The sequence below is a fragment of the Vitis riparia genome, chromosome 11, assembly GCF_004353265.1.
Source record: "Vitis riparia cultivar Riparia Gloire de Montpellier isolate 1030 chromosome 11, EGFV_Vit.rip_1.0, whole genome shotgun sequence".
NCBI lineage: Eukaryota > Viridiplantae > Streptophyta > Magnoliopsida > Vitales > Vitaceae > Vitis > Vitis riparia.
The window spans coordinates 15,401,024-15,418,643 of NC_048441.1; the positions used below are offsets into that span (position 1 = coordinate 15,401,024).

Below are 17,620 nucleotides of genomic sequence, written 5' to 3' on the forward strand. Positions count from 1 at the left end.
TGACCATTTTTACCCATGAGTTTTTTCCCCTCAAATAAAATAAAAATAAAAATAAAAAAAGTATTTTCCTACTAGCTATAACCTCTGGGGGAGGTTATGCCTAATGAGAGAATTTTCTCTACCTATGGCAAGGGAATGTGGGTTAAGTAACTTAGTGGGTAAGAACCAAAAGAATGGATTTAGGTAATGAGTGCACTCAACAAATTGAGTGTGAGGCTCAAATGGATGGGAAAACTTATGAGAAATCCAACTTTAGATTAGCCTCTTAAATGGGTTATTCCTTCCTTCCAATGGGCAAAGGAATTGATGGGGAATTTGAAGAAATCAATGATCATTTTTTAACCTCTATTTAGCAAAACAACCTGGAATATACCATTGATGTTGTTGTGTTATGTAGTAGACTGGAAGTTTAGAATTTTAGAAAATCATTGACAAACTTATCATTTTTCCTTCCATAAAATGTATGGGATTTCAACAAATGATCACATATTCACATCTATGCAAGACCCAATATGCCTTGCTGGAGATGTTTGAACTGGCTTTCCAATTTCCACAAAGAATGGATCCTATGCATCTATGCATGACTTTCAACACCCAAATTCATATCGGTAGTGATATATTTGATTACAGATATTTTCATCCTTGACAGTAGTTTAAAATTTTTAAAAATCATTGACAAACTTATCATTTTTCCTTCCATAAAATGTGTGGGATTTCAACAAATGATCACATCTATGAAAGACCCATAAAATCGTGTATACCAACCAATATGCCTTCCTGGGGATATTTGAAGTTGCTTTCCAGTTTCCACAATGAATGGGTCCTAAGCATGACTTTCAACACCCAAAATCATCTCCATTTGGGAGAGTCCCAATCATGACAAAAGTTTCTTGGCTAGTCGAAAGTCTTTCAAGTCATCAGGATAACTAAATCAGGCTTGTTCTTTTCTTTCTTTCTTTTGCCCCCCTTTTTTTTTCTCATCAGTATTCCGAATGGGCTAATCATTACGCTGCTGCTACAAATGCAATCCTGCAGTTTTATGGGGGCTTGCCAGCAAACCCATCAAAGCCTCAGCATCTCTGAATTGATTGATGTTTGTATAATGCACCACTGGGATGTTGATTTCGATGGGAACTGACTTATGAAATTATCAATCAAAAGAATAGGCTCACGTAAGGCCATGTGAATCCTTGAAAAACAAGGGTTCGATCTTTTATCGCTTTCTACAAAAGTCATCAATCTTTCACTTTCAGTCAATCCCCTGTCCGGCAAATGAGAGGTTTGTGATGAGCCAGAAGTTAGTTTGAATGGGCAGATCAAGCAGCCATAGATCACAATCTCATTGTACTGAGTTCTGTTCAAGAATTGATGGCACCTTTTCTTGGCGCCTCAATTTATCAAACACTTGGTGTGCACCACAATTTAAATTCCAGGGGGAAAAAAAAGAAAAAGAAAAAGAAAAAAAATCACAAAGCATTGGGAGCATTATGGCTTATGAAATCATGCTACTTTTCCTTTTTGAGGGAGATGTTGAAAGATGTCCTTCTCAACTTGGGGGACAATCCATGGTTGTGGTCTTTGTGGGTATTAAGAAAGTCATTGCAGTGGGGTTCACATTTAACTTTCCCAGACTTGTACACAAAGTTGATCCACAGATTACCCATGCTTTGGTTTCACATACCCCATCTTTGGCAACGACAAAGGGCATGGCCATTGCATTGAAAACAGCATATCCATAAGCAACAAACCCTTGTAAACAAACAACTATTCAAATTGCAGCTCACATTTGCTTCATTAGGCAAATAGATAAATAAAAAATCATCTGTGTTTCACATATCAGTAGTATCAGCCAATCAATAAAAAATTGATGTCTGATTTTACAAATGATAATTCATATTAGACTGTCTTTTGTGCTCATCTTTTATTTCATTCCTGAGTGAGACAAAGTACAAAGAGACACTTCAAAAATGGAGTTGATAGAGCGGCCATTCAAGACTGATTGTTTAATGCTTTATTCCTACCCTAATGACCCCAATGTCACCATGTGACTGGCGGTACATAATCTCAGCAACATGGCAACAGCTGTATCAATACTAGCATATGCCTAAAATATTGGGGCTTGCCTTTGCTGGCACATTCATGGTCGTCCAAAATGGTCATCACCAACAAAATGCCAATACCCAATAGCTTTATCTTCGAAAAGAAGGGAAAAAGTTAATGCTTTCAATCCTAAACAATATACTTTGATGTCAGGAATAACAACTATCAACCAAGGATTACCAACTGATTTGGATTTGGTTTAGTCCAATAATTTTTAGTGAATAGACTATCATCAGTCAGTGACCCAAAATGGATTGTTTAGAATTTGGTTGTTCATCATATTCTACCTGGGTCAGAACAAAGTTGCCGGTTTCTAACTTGTTTAAGATCAAGCCAGCTAAAACCCCCAAATTCAACAATAATCATCATATTGTGAATTATACTTACTCACCAAGGGAAAACTTGAAAATGATAAATGATAGATGATAGGGCTGGATAGCAAACATCAAAACCTGATTTCACAGATAGGAGGAACTGCAACTTTCTCCCCATTCTAAAAATGAACCAATTGCACAGCCGAAGGGGTGATATCAGAAGCCAAATATGTGATATAATGTAAAGGAACTTATCTGAAAACACCTAGAGACATGCTCATGTGATAAAATCATCCTCACGAAAGACAAAACTGACTTCACCTCAACCTGTCCTCTGTATAAGTAATAAAAATCTGACTGATAGAAAAATCAGATTCATTGCTAGCACCAACATGGCATTGGAGGCATTATATAACAAGCAAAACTTCAATCTATTGCAGAGGCCACCAACCATGCATTTGAGACACAGACCCCTGACCCAGTCAGTGTTTGTCACACATTTCTCTTTTAAAGCCAATAAAGCTTAATCTGTACGAAGCACTTCTGTTTGTGGTCTGAGTGTCCCAGTCATCACATAAGGGGATGCCACTATGCAAGCCATAAACAGGGTAAACTGCAGCAAGATAGACAGAAATTAGATCCTTCCAAGTAAGTTATTTTATAGCAAAAAGGTATAACCAAACCAAAAGCATGTGAGTTGTACCAGAAGAGGAAGGGTCAAGAAACTCCAAATTGGCCACAAAGCAAAGGAGAACCTGCAAAAATAAATTTCCCAGGAAAGGATGAAATGAGATCCAAGCCACCTAATATAATATAAAGAGCAGGGAAAGGATAGTATTTCCCCTTACAGGCAAAAGGAGACAAGCCCAAGTAGGGTAAGGAATGGCAAAGCAGATGGACTTGACAATTCCCATTTCTCGCAAAACTTCTTGACACCCGATGCGAACATACTTGTGTAAAAGAAGATAAGAATATTCAAACTAACCCCCACCATCCCAAGGTATAAGGGCAATCTGTGAAGGGAGTGAAAAGGATGAGTTGAGACCTGTCATTCATCTACAGGAAAACTACTCTTCTATGCAAATATAGGGGTTCCTTAACCAATGTAACCATGAGCATCATATGCATTATTCAAATTAAGTTAGCCTCTATAAACCAAAATCATTGTCTTCCCACAACCCAGCAATACAAAGATGAGAAAAAAAAAAAAAAAGGAAAAACAAAAACAAAAACAAAAATTTCATCAAAATGAGGATTTTTTGACTGGATCATATAGATACAGACAAGGCTCTATAACAAAGAGAAGAGGGTTCCCGACTAGCTGAAACAGTAGTAAAGCAGTTGAAAGATCACGAAGAATCCGTATTAGTGGTTAAGGCAGAGCTATGAGCTATGATGCAGTACTCAAATCATTCCTCATAAAGTGAGTAACCAAAAATTTGCCAAATTGTCCAAATTCACCAAAGTGAGACCATTAATGCTATGAGTTTGAATAACAGAAACATTAAAACCTAAAAAAGTTAGATTGTACTCTCATCTTCCCAATCCTTGTAACATCTTTTTCTTTTTTCTTTTTATTTTTGTTCCTCTTAATAGGCGGTTCAAAAGTGCAATGCAATCCAATCCTTCTGATATCTACTCATCGTACTTTTAATAAGTAATGGAGTATCTAAAACATCATACAAATTTTAAATGCTTTTACAAAATAAAAATTAAATGTTTTATACCTACAAAATAAAAATTAAATGGTTACAAGATAGGAGAGTAAGGTTGTTTAAGAAAGAGCATAATGATTACTAAGCCTCATTTCATTCTGAAGAACCAAAAATTTTGGGATCCTATGAATTGGCGATTCAGGTATAATATACAGGACTCAAGACCAGAGTTCTACACCTCACTAGTACCTCAAAATTGAAATTCAAAGTATTGAAAAAGATGAAAAGGGAAAGAACTTGAAAGTTCAAGGCAGAAACTCAATGATTCTACAAGCTTTTTCTTGACATTGTCATCAAAAAGAGCCTGAAGGTGCAAGCCTAACAGACATTTTCTCATCAGTAGGGAAAAATGACTTTTAAAAAGAATACGGATACAGTGAGATTTAGTCAAGGGCTCTGTCCATATCAAGCAGCTTGACTGACTTTCTGGATGGCAAAATGCATACAACCCTTGTAGTGTTCCCATGTTATTATGCAACATTAGTCTCATCATCTCAGTATCCGCACTCCTATATTAAAAGGCAACTTAACCTGACTCAGCAAGTGGAAGACTTAATATTAACATGAAACTTGATCAAGGTATTCTAGTTCATGATAGAAACAATACAGAATTTCAAAAATATGCAGCTAAACTACAAAGTATTCCTATGAATAAAGAAATAGCCATAGTTGTTAAATCGTAAAAGCTATTGTGTATCATTTTTCTATTTTTCTGTATCATGTATCACGAGTTTTTCTATATCATGAAATATCAATAGAAAAAATATGCATAAATGTGCACATACATTGAAGGCATGAGTGTAAGTACTATATAACCTATTTCACAAAAGATAGTTGGATTTAAAGAATTAAACTATATTATATCATTTGAAAATATTGAATACCACAGTTTTGAAAAAGTTCAATTCAGCAAAATATTAGTTTATTGTATAGGTTAATCGCAAAATCCACAAAAAAACTTTAAAAATTTATAAATTTGATATTTAGTTTCAAATTCTAACTATGCAAATGCAATTATATGTGTTGATATATATGTGTTTGTGTGTCATGTCAAAAGTTCTAACTTTTCATGTTCATCATCGAAAGTTTTTATTGACCAATGACTATCATTTTCAATGTCAACATTCAAACCATTCAAATGAAAATTCTCTAATATTTATTATAAGAATAAATTCACTTAACTTTCAATATGATCTTTGACAACAAGATTATAGCTTTTCCTATACGATTATTTTACCCTTCTCTCATATATATATGTGTGTGTGTGTGTGTGTGAGTTTATTATATATAAACAATTAATATAATAGTTCTTTTAATCGTGTAGCATAAGTTTTTAATGACTATGGAAATAGCATACCACGTCTGTTCACTAAACTACAAAGACACTAAAGCACATAAAAATGAAATCATTCTATGTTGTTTTATCTTAAGTCAGTAAAAAGAGAGCCTATTTTACTTGTTATAGCATTTGCAAGGAGCTTATTTGCTTTTCTCAGTACACATTTCAGATAAGGCCAGTCTAGAATTTTCATAGATATTACTTTCAATTATCTAAAATTATTATTGTGGTGATTTTTGTAATGGCTCTAGTTTATACGACAATCATCATATACATTCAAGATGATATGAGTATTGAGAATAACGTCATCTCATATCTGAATAGCCAACATGTCCAAAAGCACTGTAACTTTCTTCATATAATAAGTATCACTCTGTTGATGGTTCTATCAAAATATTTTTGTTTCTAAGGAACCAAAAAGAAAAGTTGAATGTAATTTCAAGATTCCATATTTCTATGAGAGAGTGGCTTTGATTAGTTGTCTTGATGAAGACATTTTGAAGGGATTCAAACATGATTCCAAGGCTTTTAAAAAGGGGTAGCATGATTTGCTTGGTAACCTAAGCGGTATAGTAGCACGATTAGCAAATTCTTGTGCTAAGTTTTGTATTATGGCATATCTACATGTAATTTATGTTGAGGATGTTTGTTCATTTATAAACTTCAGCCAGTTCCATGTGTACACCTGCAAATTGCCATGCACTATTGCTATATTAAATTAACTTTAATACTTAAGCTAGCATTTATAGATGTTATTCTAGTCATACATGTTGTTCTTTAGAAAAGCCTCAAATTCGCCATAGCCGTCTTGAGCCTCTTCATTCAAGTTCCATACTAATGTTTATCAACATGTGTGGATGAATAAGCCTCCAACTAATTCATTCCATCATTTATTAGGTTCACTCTCGATCTTAAAAGTTATTGTTTTATTTTTCACAGCTTTCATGACATTTGAAAACATTTAGGAAGCTATTTAATTTCAAAGGAGGCTGAAAGTGAAACACTGAAACCAAGGTTTACAGATTATTGAAGACTACCATGAACCATCAAAAAACAACATTCTGATAATCTTTGTAGCCATCAAAAGTGCGTATGACCTAGCAGCATTGTTCTAGTTATATTCATCACCAAACATAGAGGTTAGACTTAAAAGTGTGTTTGACAGTGCTTTTAAAAAACACTTTTTAGGTGCTTTTAAAAAACACTTTTAGTCTAAAAAGTGTTTTTGAAAAAAAAATCTACGTGTTTGGCAAAATTTATAAACACTTTTGAAAATTTGAAAAATTACTTAATAGTGTTTTATGGAGAAATACTTAATAGGTGATTCTCCCAAAAAAAACACTTTCATTCAGAACACTTCGAGTAGAATCACTATCAAATGCACTCTTAGTTTATTTAGAAATTGAAAAAAAAAAAAAAAACCAAGAAATAAGGACTGATAAAATCAAATGGTTAAATAACAGTAAAAAAGTTCCAAGTGAATTGTTTACCTTCTTATGCGATCATCATGCAACAAGAGATAGATAAAATTCGAATTCCGGTCACCATAGTATATAATAAAAACTGCAGATGCAATCCAAAGAATATTCTCCATGACCTCAGTCCATGTCCGAGCTCTAGGCATTGCAGGCGATGAAGGGGTCTGTCTCGAGCATGCATCATCCTCGAGGTCATCCCCGCTAGAGGCATACCCCTGGCTGTGCCTCTGCCTCATAAATCCACCCCCAACCGGAGTCCCTCCCGACATACTCACACAGGGAATGATAAAGAAACAATGAACATGCAGAAAATATCTCCCAACAAAATCAAAGCCTCTCTGCCCTCAAAACCCAATTCTGAAATTCAAGTATCTAAAGAATCCAGTGGATGTTTGTAATACTTCACAGCTCCTAAACCCTAACAAATGCCACCTAAAAATGAGTCCCAGAAACAATCAATCTATGTGAATTGAATGCACAAATAAAAAAAACTGATCATATCCTCATACAAAAACCCCACATGGTGCTCAGCCCCAAAAAGATCATATCACAAAAAACCCTTTCCCATCTCCAAAACCCACATCCAAGACAGAATTCCTCACAAAGCCCACATCACAAATTCAGTAATTACAGACAAACGAAACCCAAAAACAGAAAATTGCTCAATAAACCAATCTGGTTACCCACAGAGCCCCCGCAATTCCAGTGCCCCCGATTCTCCAAAGCCGCATTCAGATTCGAATTCTCCAAAACACCCACATCGCAACAGCTCCGGTTTCTCCAATTTCAAACATAAACAAACAGAAAAAGCTCTTGGAAAAAGGAGAAACCGAAACCAATAAGGGTTTTCCGGTCTTTTGGTTGACAGTGCCTTCAAATGTATCAGAGAGTGAAAACAGAAAGATTTGCAGGTAAGCAATGTGGGATTCGTTTCTTGCACCTTGAAGAATGTATATTGCATTCGAACCTTCCATCATAATTTCAGATTTTTATCTATATCTCCATATATATCTATATTTATTCATTCATTAATTTTAATTACTTTATAATTTATTTTTTCCTTTTTTTAAAGGGTAAAAAAAAAAAAAAGAAAGGAAATTGAGTCAACGAAGAGAATGTCAAGAGAGGATTCAACTCACGTGAGCTTGGAATGTGGCTAAAGGCAATTGGCCTAAATGGAAAAAGTCAATGTACTTTCATTTCCCAGGTCCTTTTCAGTTTTAAGCAACCATTTTCTTATTATTTTTCCAAATTTTTAATTTTTTTTTTCAACTTTTTCAAAAAATTTTACATTCATTCATCTTGATAATATTAATCCTTATCAGTATGATTCCCAAAATCTCTTTTTTTGACTTGTTTTTCTCCTACGATCTCGGATAATTATCAATGCTACTTCCCAAATTCCACTTAATCCAAATCATGGAGTGATCATGTAAAAGGATAGGAAAGGATATAGTCGAGATACTAAATAATTTAATTTTTAATAATTTTTTTATAAATCAATTTTTTAATAATTGACTTCTTCTTTTTATTTATTTTTATTTTTATTTTTGTAACTTTGAAGCTATTAATGGAAGCTGGTGTTTGGGAAGCCAGAAAGTATTCTTGCTCATGACTCGATGCATCCCTTCTCCGTTAAGCCACGTAAAGGTGAAGATATGACTTTATATGGGTCATATGTAATTGCAAATGTTATAAAATATTAACATTATACAAATTATACATAAAAAAATAAAAATTGTAGGTCTATTTGATAATATTTTTAAAATTTGTGTTTAATTATTTGAAAAAATAAAATTGTATTTAAAAATTCAAATATAAAAAATAATTTTCCCAGTTTGTTGCACTTGTAAAATATTAATAATGTTTAATATCCAAATATAGTATGATATATGTTAGAATTTAATATTCCTTTTTTTTCTTTTTATCCTAATCTATTTTTTATTCCTTTAATGTATTAAATTTAATATTTTTTGACTTTTGATTTGTTTATGTGAAATTTTTGGTATTTTTTTAATAAATTAAAATTTTTGTAATTTTTTATTTGATGTTTTATTAAATAATTTTTAATGGTGGGTTTTCATTGATTTTGAGATGTTTGAATATTTTGGATTTTGGTGTTTAAGTTTAATTAAATATTGATGAATTTATAATGACACTTAATTATCAAATTAAAGATAATTATTGGATAAAAAGGATTATCAATTCACTCATTTTTATAAATTTGGAAAAATAATTGGGTTGACAATACACTTGAAAATGATACATATACAGCCCTTTTCAGTTACACATCAAAATAAACCTAAGCTGCTTGGTCTTGCTGCTGCACTGGCTTGGTTAGTGGCACTTTAGAGAGCTAGAATTTGGCTTGTGATGCCAATTGCCACATTGGGTTTCTGAGAAAAGTGGTAGTGTGTTTCCTGGAGGGATTAGTAGTATGTCCCAGAGGGTTTCTCACTTGGTTCAGAGTCGAATACCAGTATCTGTTCAATACTTTCAAAGCCAGATAATTGGTTTGTCCTTTTGGTGGGGAACATTTCATGAACATAAAGGCAATTCAGGTTACAAATTATGATGAGGTTTCATCACCCCATTTAGCTCATCTTTAGATAGGCATATGAAATGAAAGTAGATTTTCTGCCCAAGGGATCCATGACGTCGGAACAGGAGTTGTGCGAATGGTTGGCTGTAGAAAGCGGAGCTCAGAGATTCAGATTCAGATATCAACAAATGACTCTTATGGATTGTGAGGTTCTTTGTGAATCCTCAGTTCCCTCCATTAACCTCCAAGAATGAAAGGTATATATATCAAGTGGAAGCATTGAAAGCCACATGGGCCAAATCTGACCTTCTTGGCTTCCAACGTCTGGACTGTCTTCAACTGCATTAACCGTGGTTGAAGCAAGGAAGTCATGGGTTTGGAGATCATCATGGTTCTGATATCTATCACCCTTGCATTTGTCGTTGTGAACCTGCAACCCTTTCCTTTGAAAAAGCAACCCAATGTGCTTCCTTCCATCTCACTAATCATGCTCCTAATTACTCTCCTTTACGTGATCCCTTTTGTTCTAGACTTTAATGCCTTACTCTTGGGAAGTCATAGCCAGTGGGCAATCTGTTTGTGAGGGTAATTTTCCAGTTACAATTCCGTCTTCTCCTGCACACATGGTCAGCTAGATTAGGTGATGTAAACAAGAAGTGGTTGCGACTTGTGGGCCGCTGAGAGGAATTCTCTGTATGTGTCTTTACCATTATATGCGGATGGCTTCTTAATTACTTGGTTTCTGAACTGGGGTAAGCACAAAACGGCTTTTTCTTAGCTTATGAATTACCAGCAACATTCCCTTGGGTGGGACTTGGGAATCTTATGCTGGGTTGGTGGTTGATACTTTCCTTTTCCCTCACATCCTGCTCAATATGTTCATAAACTCAAAGCGACCAAACTCTTTCTCATTTTTCCTATATCCAACTACTTTAATCAGATTACTCCCATGTCCATGATCTTCACAGTTACATGTGCAGATTTTTACCCAACTACTTTACTCAACTACTTGGGATGTCATCAGTCCTTGTGGGGGCCTGCTGTTTTCTGCTATCATTTTCCTGCAGCAGTGGTTCAGTGGTTGTTGCATATGAGACGATACCAGTGGCTAGCGGGAGATGAATCTAGCATCCTTCAAATGTTGTTGATCACTGTTAGCTCCATTGTGAAGCCAATTTATTTTAAAGACAAGGGTCTATCTCATTCTTATAGGTCAATCAAGAAATCATATGAAGAAATAAGCGTCTTTCAATGTGCCTTTTAGCATATGATAACTATTAATGCCATGAACTCTGTCCAACATCTCTCACTACCAAGGGATGACTAAGAAAAAGTAAAAATTGGACTCACAGGAAAACTGAGGTACAATGGGGAAGGGTGACATATGAGAGCAGTTCTACAAAAACGTTGCTATGACAACCTCACCTTTGTTGGATTGTAGTTATTTGGACTAGATGTTGACAAATTCATTTCATCAGAACCATATAATAATTGATTTTTCATCAAAATCCAAGTGTTGCACTGTATCACAATACTGAAATGACAAATATATGACATGAAACATGATTTATACAATTTGATGGCAGTCCCAGTCCCAGTCCCTTATCATCCACTAAAATAGGTCAGATCAATAATGTATGTACAACATGAATCGCAAATTGGGACCATTCCATTGGTAAACTAACTCAGCTCAAACATATGGAATACGACCCAACCACTACAACAGAATCAAAACTAACTTTTAATTTCAGAATAAGAAGATTTCAACTGCCAATAACAGTCATAATATATATATATATATTATAGTTGCCAAATTTATTTTATTTTTCCTAAAATAAGACAGACAAGCAAATCAGAAAATATTTTTAAATAGGACTTTTAAGCATATATACATATGTAAGATATATGAATCTGTGTTATGATACTGAAGCCAAAAATCCATAGAACATGTTAGTTTGGTAAGTAATTCATTTTCTCTTTTGCTACAGCACCTGTCTGATTAATTAAAATTTCTTATAAGCTCCAAGATGTTAGTTCTCTTCAGGCTTCATCCATTGTGGCTACTGGTAACATACATGTGTCAATTGGGAAACAAAGTGCAAATTAACGACAAAAGAAAGGCATTGCTTTTAAGAATTACAAAATTTTGCTACTGATGGATATAATGTGGTTGATTTAAAGAAAACCCACCTGTAGCTTTCTCCTTTGATGCAGCAAGGAACATAAGCAAAATCCAAAATCAATGCCTCCCTCCACCGTTGCACAAGCTAACCAAGTCCATCAGTGTTGAGTACAAAACTTCCAAAGACAAATGACCCAAGAATTTCCTATATTCAGACCCACCATCAGGGGCATCTGTGTGAAATTTGAGGTCCTCTGAGAACCCATCATCCATTACCAGCCACCAAGAAATGCATCCTTGGGGATCATCTGGGTTCACATGAGCCACCAGGCTGAGCATTTCACCCTGGTCCATCTCAAAGGACAAGCATAAAAAGTCCCGATTTGCCTTTATTCCCACCTTAAGAGCTTCCTCATGAAGCCAGCGGATAACTTGACTTGCAACCTGTTGCAGAAGACCATAATAAATTCAGTTATGAATGAATCAAATGTGGCTGTGGGCACAACCCATGGATGTGCTCTCTTGCTACTCCAAAACTAGTATGTCAGATGAGGTGGTGTGATCCAACTTCATTGCTCTTGGAAAGAAAGACTGAAAACATTGATGCTTAGTGATACAGATAAAAAAAATTATAAAATCCCTACTAACATAAAAAGCACTAAAATTTGCATTATCAGTATTTCCTTCTAAAGGCTTTGTAACTATCATAAGACTACAAACTGACAGACAGTCCCCATCTCAAGTTGGTTTTTACTCTCCCCTTTGTCATGGCACTTCTCTCCTTCCCCATTTTCAATACCACACCTCCACCAGATTGAAGAACCAGAACTAATTGATGTCTTCAATAAATCTAAGTTGACATTTTACTAGCCAGCCATCTTGCTTCAATCTCCTCTTTTCACTAAAAGATGGAAAGTTCTTACTTTACCATGCTGCCTTTGATATCAGGAAGCATATTTTGTACCTTATTTTCCTTTTGAAAAACGAAGGACAGAAGTTGTTTCCTTTCTTTTCCTTTCTCTTTTCTTATTTAATTTATTTTCTCTTCAATTCCCACCTTCAGATGGTTTGCAAGTAAACAAGCAAACTCCAAAGGTACAATCCTCAGACAGGCATTCACATCCTACTTTCAACCAAGCTTCTTTTCATGCTTTTACGTTCTAAATCATAAACCAAACTTCCTAATGTGTATAAGCAAAAACAATCAAGTATTGTAATCCATTAGATGTTTACAACTGGAGAAAGAGACGGTCCTGCTAGTTACAAGGGCTACCCCATATTGAAAGAATCTTCCCAAAGCAAAGTTAAGTATATACAGAAATTGTGTGCCTTCCTTTTTTTAATCTTTTTTTTTCTTTTCATTTTCCTATCTAAAGGAAAAGCAGCAAATTTTTATTCTTCAATTTTATTTCTTCATTAACAAGCTGCACCAATTTAATCGTGCAAGAAGATTCATAAATGTGACATGCCTTTGAAGCCTGGCTCAAGTGACAAAGGATTCAGGTTGAGATGTGGGAGCTTCCATGTTTTTACTCCCAGCAGAGAGGGAAAAAAAGGAGAAAAAAAATGTCAACTATCAAAAATGAAAAAGAAACATAAACCTGACACATTGAAGACCTTTCAGAAATCCTAAAGATAGAGAAATACCTGCTGCAAAAGTATCACAGGAATATCTGCCAAGTCACAGTCATATCTGTTCATGGAACACACATCCTCGGAACTCCCTTTGAACAGGCCAACAACATTAGGAGCACCATCCCCCTCAACATTGATACAATCATCGTTTATCACCACCTTAGTCCGAAAATGTGTCTTGATAATATTCTTAACATTGTGGATGTCTGATGTCCGGGTTTGGCAGCCTGGATGAAAACTGGACTCAGGAACCTTCATTAAGAGTGTCCATGAAGATGTCCTAGAATGCCAAGTGGGATGGGATAACAAATGAAGATATGGAACTCTGGAAACCTAGAACACCAGAAAAATCATTTTAAGAGAGAGAAAAACCACATATAAACAAATAATAATAATTTTCATTTGCTTTCTGCTTAACAAATAATAAGAATCAGATTGGTACCAGATTTTCCAACTCCATAAGAACTTTGCTTGAAAAGATTCTATGAGCTAGAGACATGCAAAAATGACCCAGAAGACCAAAGCCATCCTTTGCTGGCTGACTGGAAGGCTGAGTCCTGCCAGCAGAAATGTGTTTATCCTTTGCTCTAACAAATACATGCTCATGAAAGAGTTGCTTCAGATATATTTCACTACTAATGCGATTGGGAAACCCTGACTTCTTTTTATCATTATCATGTTTTCCATCTGATAATTTCACCCCATCAAATGTGTCCATGGGTAAAATGGCACTTTCAAGATTCTGCATTCCCATGCCATCGGCTGTTTTGTCATCTTGTCCAGATGGCACAAGTGACATGAAAACAGAGGCTCCTTGACCTATGTTCAGTTGTAAATAGTTTTCTCGTATTCCAGTCACATTGACTCCTGATGATGAGTTGAATGCTTCGCGATTCACTAAATCAAAAACCTGGATGAGATGAACCAAAAGAGCTAAATAAAGGTTCAAAGAAGCATGAAGGGGACAACAAATTAAAGTGAAAAAGAACAACCTACCTGCTCATCAAAGATTGCCTGATGACCTTCGCGGAGAACTGAATGGGTTTCTTTAACACACTCATTATCACTCAAAGGTTTCTTAATTTCCTTAGAAGGAAGCTCATCTGGACCATGAGTTTTTGTTTTACTAGGCTCCTTTGGAATATTACCCAAATGTCCACCAAGAAACCCAAAATGAAGAGCGCGACATGAATTTGGAGGTAAATGGACAGCCAGCATGCCAGCAGAATCATGGTCAACACGAACTGTAGATAAAGAAGATGGGCGAAATACAGCTACTGGATCATGTAATGAATTGCTGAAGAGATCAATAGAGAAACCTTCATTCCCAGGAGCAGAAGCAGCCACACGTTGCCGCTTAACTTTCCAGTTTTGCTGCAATCTATCCGATTGTCAGTAAATAGAGTAGAAGCAATGTTGTAAGTATGCTTATGAGATATCATTGTCATATTTATTCTCTTCTTTAGCTTATATATGGAATGAATGAATTAAGAACCGTATGAGGATCCACCATTCCATTTTTTTCTTCATTCCTTGAAATCATAGTCACTGTTGTTGTACATAAACAAGGAGCACAAAGTCTATTTAAGCACTGAAACCCATATATTACAGTTATCAAAGGCAATTGCTATAATTGCCTATGTCACTAGGCAAGGTGAAGCAAAGGGTAATCACTTTGGTAACCAGGTGTAGTGTCTTCAAAAGAGGCTACCAGTAGGCAATCACCTGAGCCAAGGCACTGAGGTGATGGGGAGAGTGCCTTTTTGAAACTGAGGTGATGGAATTATTCTTAAATAATCAGTGCATTAACATGGATACTTCTGATATATAATATTAATATATATCACTGAGTTGGATACATGTTTTAAAATGTTATGCCTAAAAATCTTAAAGAAATAAAGAATTGGAAGTTACAAGTCTAAAAGCAAACTAGCAGGGAGTAAATTACAATATAGAATGTATAAGATGATTTTTTATTTTATTTTATTTATTTATTTTTAATGCGAACAAGCTTAACGATTTGTATGATGTGGAAGGTAATATTCAATGTTTTGATCAATTATTAGTCATTGTATTGTTGATTCCACTAGAGAACCTAAGAAGTGGAAGTTTATAGGTGCTGATTCTTGGATAACAATTTTTAGTGATGGTGAAGATGAAATTATATTCTTCTTAGTACATATACAGGTATACTCTCTATTTCCTCACTTTGCTCAGATTATCACCTTGTTTTTTGTCTCTCGTCTTGGGCAAAATAAGACCCTATCATATTGACATTGCCTTTTGCCTTTAACAAGACTGCTATATACTTAAACTATACAACTACGAGATAAAAACAAAAAAGGAACTATATTGACTGTATCCTATGTTTTTAGAATTCTAATCCAACTAATGTGGAGTATTCAATGCTTTAAAGGTATACAAGGCATGCTCACCTGATGAGAGCGCCGTAGAATCTCGCCTCCCTAGCAATCTGCTGTTCCAAAGCTTTGGCGGACTGCTTGAAATATTTACTAAGATGCTGCAATCAGAAGCAAGCAACATTTAAGAAAAGCTTCAAAAAACTTCTATAGCAGACATTCAAAACAAGAATGCAGCTTTCCAGCTTTCATTTTGTACAACAAAATTGTGGATGCTTCGGATTTGAGGTCACCTTCCTCTGTAACTGGCATACTAAATAGCAACTACAACGTATTGTGAATTGTAAAAATGGAAGGGATCACTATTATTACACAAGAAAAGCAGTACCCTGAAGCATTGTAGCTTGGTTGCAGCAGACACGCCAAGGTCAGAAAGAACTTCATTGGGTAATGGCTTTGGCCTCGTCATGCTAGCCACTGTTACTGCATCATTAGCTTCAACCTATAAAGCCAGAAATTGAAAACCAAATAAATACTGTTGATTCTACTCATTCCCTTAACCAGTTTCTAGAACTTTTTTTTGCAACTCTGAAGGGTATTTCCCAAAGAGGATGTGAACATTATTATGATAAATCACAAAAAGCAACCACACAAACCATATATCTGAAGTTCTCAAACACTTAAAATGGTTGCTAGGTGTTAGAAAGTGAAAGTCAAACGCTAAATCTAACTTTGGTTGCAAATAAACTCGAAACCAAGGTTTTAATTTCCTCTGCATCCAAACAATGAAAACCCCCAGGATTCAGATTCTCAATTTCTATGTTTTCTGACATTTTCAACCACAAGCAAATAGAGCATCAATTCTTTAACTTCCAGACAACATTAATCCAAAACCCTAAATTCATGAGAATTCATACAGAAAACCAAAATATATAACGGAACAACAATCATAGATGTGAATAAGATTAACGCACAGTGCTGATCAGATCAATTATGACAGAAAGCTCTTGATGAGCCAACCGCAAATTCTCCACCAGGCTCTGCCACGGCCATGGCGTTGCCTCCTCCTTCGACGCCTTCTTCTGCTTCTTCGTGTCCTTCTCCACAGCCCATGCGAAGTCAATTCGCCGAATTAGTGACACCCGCTTGTCGTCGTAACCTACATCACTGTATAAACAGATCCTACAGTCAAAATCAAACTCACACCCTGCTTGTTTTCCTAGAAAAATCGTTTTCAAGTAAACCAAATTGTCGTATTAGACTTAGTTTAGTTAAAGAGACTGGAAATGTCTCCCTTTATACGCTTTTCCTACACTTCTAATACAACTAAACGAAAATGAAATTAAACCTAAGGAGAAATTAAACCCAAGGAAAGAGAAAAGAGGAATCGTACGTAGGGAACCGTTCGGCGCCATTTTCTTCAATGGCGTCCAAGCGTTTGATTGGGAGCTTGTCTAGAGAGATTTCCATTTTCCCATCCATTTTCTCTCGAATTTTTGCGGGAAAATTTGAGAGAGAATATCGACGGAACCCTTGACCGGAGCAGGAAGTTCTGGACTACCTCTATTTAGAAGACGTATTTGTCCTCTACAATTGAGAAATGGACACCATTGGTTTTGTATTATTACCGTGATAAATATGGGTAAAATAGTCAAATCGAGGAAATTTTCCGACCCGTAAAGGTATGCCCAATGTGAAAACAGGGCTGGGCTCAATGTTATGGATCGTGTTTGAGATCAGAATAAAAGAAAAACAGGCCCCTTAGGCCTTAACAATGGTTAGGGGGCCGCGTGATCAGGAAGTGTGTTAGGGTTGATATCAAGGGCATGTTTGGTTTTTCCGATATAATATACTATATTATAAGAGATTTCATCCTTTCTACATTAGATATAATAATCCTAAGTTGAGATATAAGATATACATTTGTCATTGTTGGAAATGAGTTTGAAAAAAAATAATAATAAAAATAAAAATAAAAAAAAATAAAAATAATAATAATTGAGCAAGTTGGGGCT

The 17,620-nt window shown here is 35.3% G+C and overlaps 2 protein-coding genes across 5 annotated transcripts; both read right to left on the reverse strand.

The window, feature by feature from the left end:
* Positions 1-2,499: 2,499 nt before the first annotated feature.
* On the reverse strand, positions 2,500-7,931 carry LOC117924479 (transmembrane protein 128). The gene is made up of 4 exons (XM_034843098.1): positions 6,959-7,931; positions 3,263-3,427; positions 3,118-3,169; positions 2,500-3,027 (listed from the first exon to the last, which is right to left on the reverse strand). Exons 1-4 carry the CDS (start codon positions 7,213-7,215, stop codon positions 2,938-2,940), a joined length of 564 nt encoding a protein of 187 aa, XP_034698989.1. The 5' UTR covers positions 7,216-7,931; the 3' UTR covers positions 2,500-2,937.
* Positions 7,932-9,467: 1,536 nt separating this feature from the next.
* On the reverse strand, positions 9,468-17,248 carry LOC117925458 (mediator of RNA polymerase II transcription subunit 17). 4 transcript variants are annotated; one of them, XR_004652980.1, is made up of 11 exons: positions 16,999-17,248; positions 16,580-16,772; positions 15,994-16,107; positions 15,681-15,766; positions 14,242-14,626; positions 13,688-14,155; positions 13,258-13,578; positions 11,679-12,054; positions 10,196-10,620; positions 9,795-10,103; positions 9,468-9,632 (listed from the first exon to the last, which is right to left on the reverse strand). XR_004652980.1 is itself a non-coding variant. In XM_034844470.1 (9 exons), the coding sequence occupies exons 1-8, from the start codon at positions 17,085-17,087 to the stop codon at positions 11,728-11,730; spliced, it is 1,983 nt and encodes a 660-aa protein (XP_034700361.1). In that variant the 5' UTR covers positions 17,088-17,248; the 3' UTR covers positions 11,341-11,551; positions 11,679-11,727. The 4 variants fall into 4 exon arrangements, 2 of the variants coding, with proteins under 2 accessions (XP_034700361.1, XP_034700360.1); XR_004652979.1 differs by having other exon boundaries at positions 9,468-10,103; XM_034844470.1 differs by lacking the exons at positions 9,468-9,632; positions 9,795-10,103; positions 10,196-10,620 and adding an exon at positions 11,341-11,551.
* Positions 17,249-17,620: the final 372 nt, after the last annotated feature.

Excerpts from the sequence above, each read along its gene's own strand:
- LOC117924479 (XM_034843098.1), bottom strand. The coding sequence starts at position 7,215 with ATGTCGGGAGGGACTCCGGTTGGGGGTGGATTTATGAGGCAGAGGCAC. Across the intron at positions 3,428-6,958 it reads CATGATGATCGCATAAGAAG|ATTGCCCTTATACCTTGGGA; the intron begins GTAAACAATTCA and ends CTCCCTTCACAG. Across the intron at positions 3,170-3,262 it reads GGGCTTGTCTCCTTTTGCCT|GTTCTCCTTTGCTTTGTGGC; the intron begins GTAAGGGGAAAT and ends TTATTTTTGCAG.
- LOC117925458 (XM_034844470.1), bottom strand. The coding sequence starts at position 17,087 with ATGGATGGGAAAATGGAAATCTCTCTAGACAAGCTCCCAATCAAACGC. Across the intron at positions 16,773-16,998 it reads GGCGCCGAACGGTTCCCTAC|TGATGTAGGTTACGACGACA; the intron begins GTACGATTCCTC and ends CTGTTTATACAG. Across the intron at positions 16,108-16,579 it reads TAATTGATCTGATCAGCACT|GTTGAAGCTAATGATGCAGT; the intron begins GTGCGTTAATCT and ends CTGGCTTTATAG.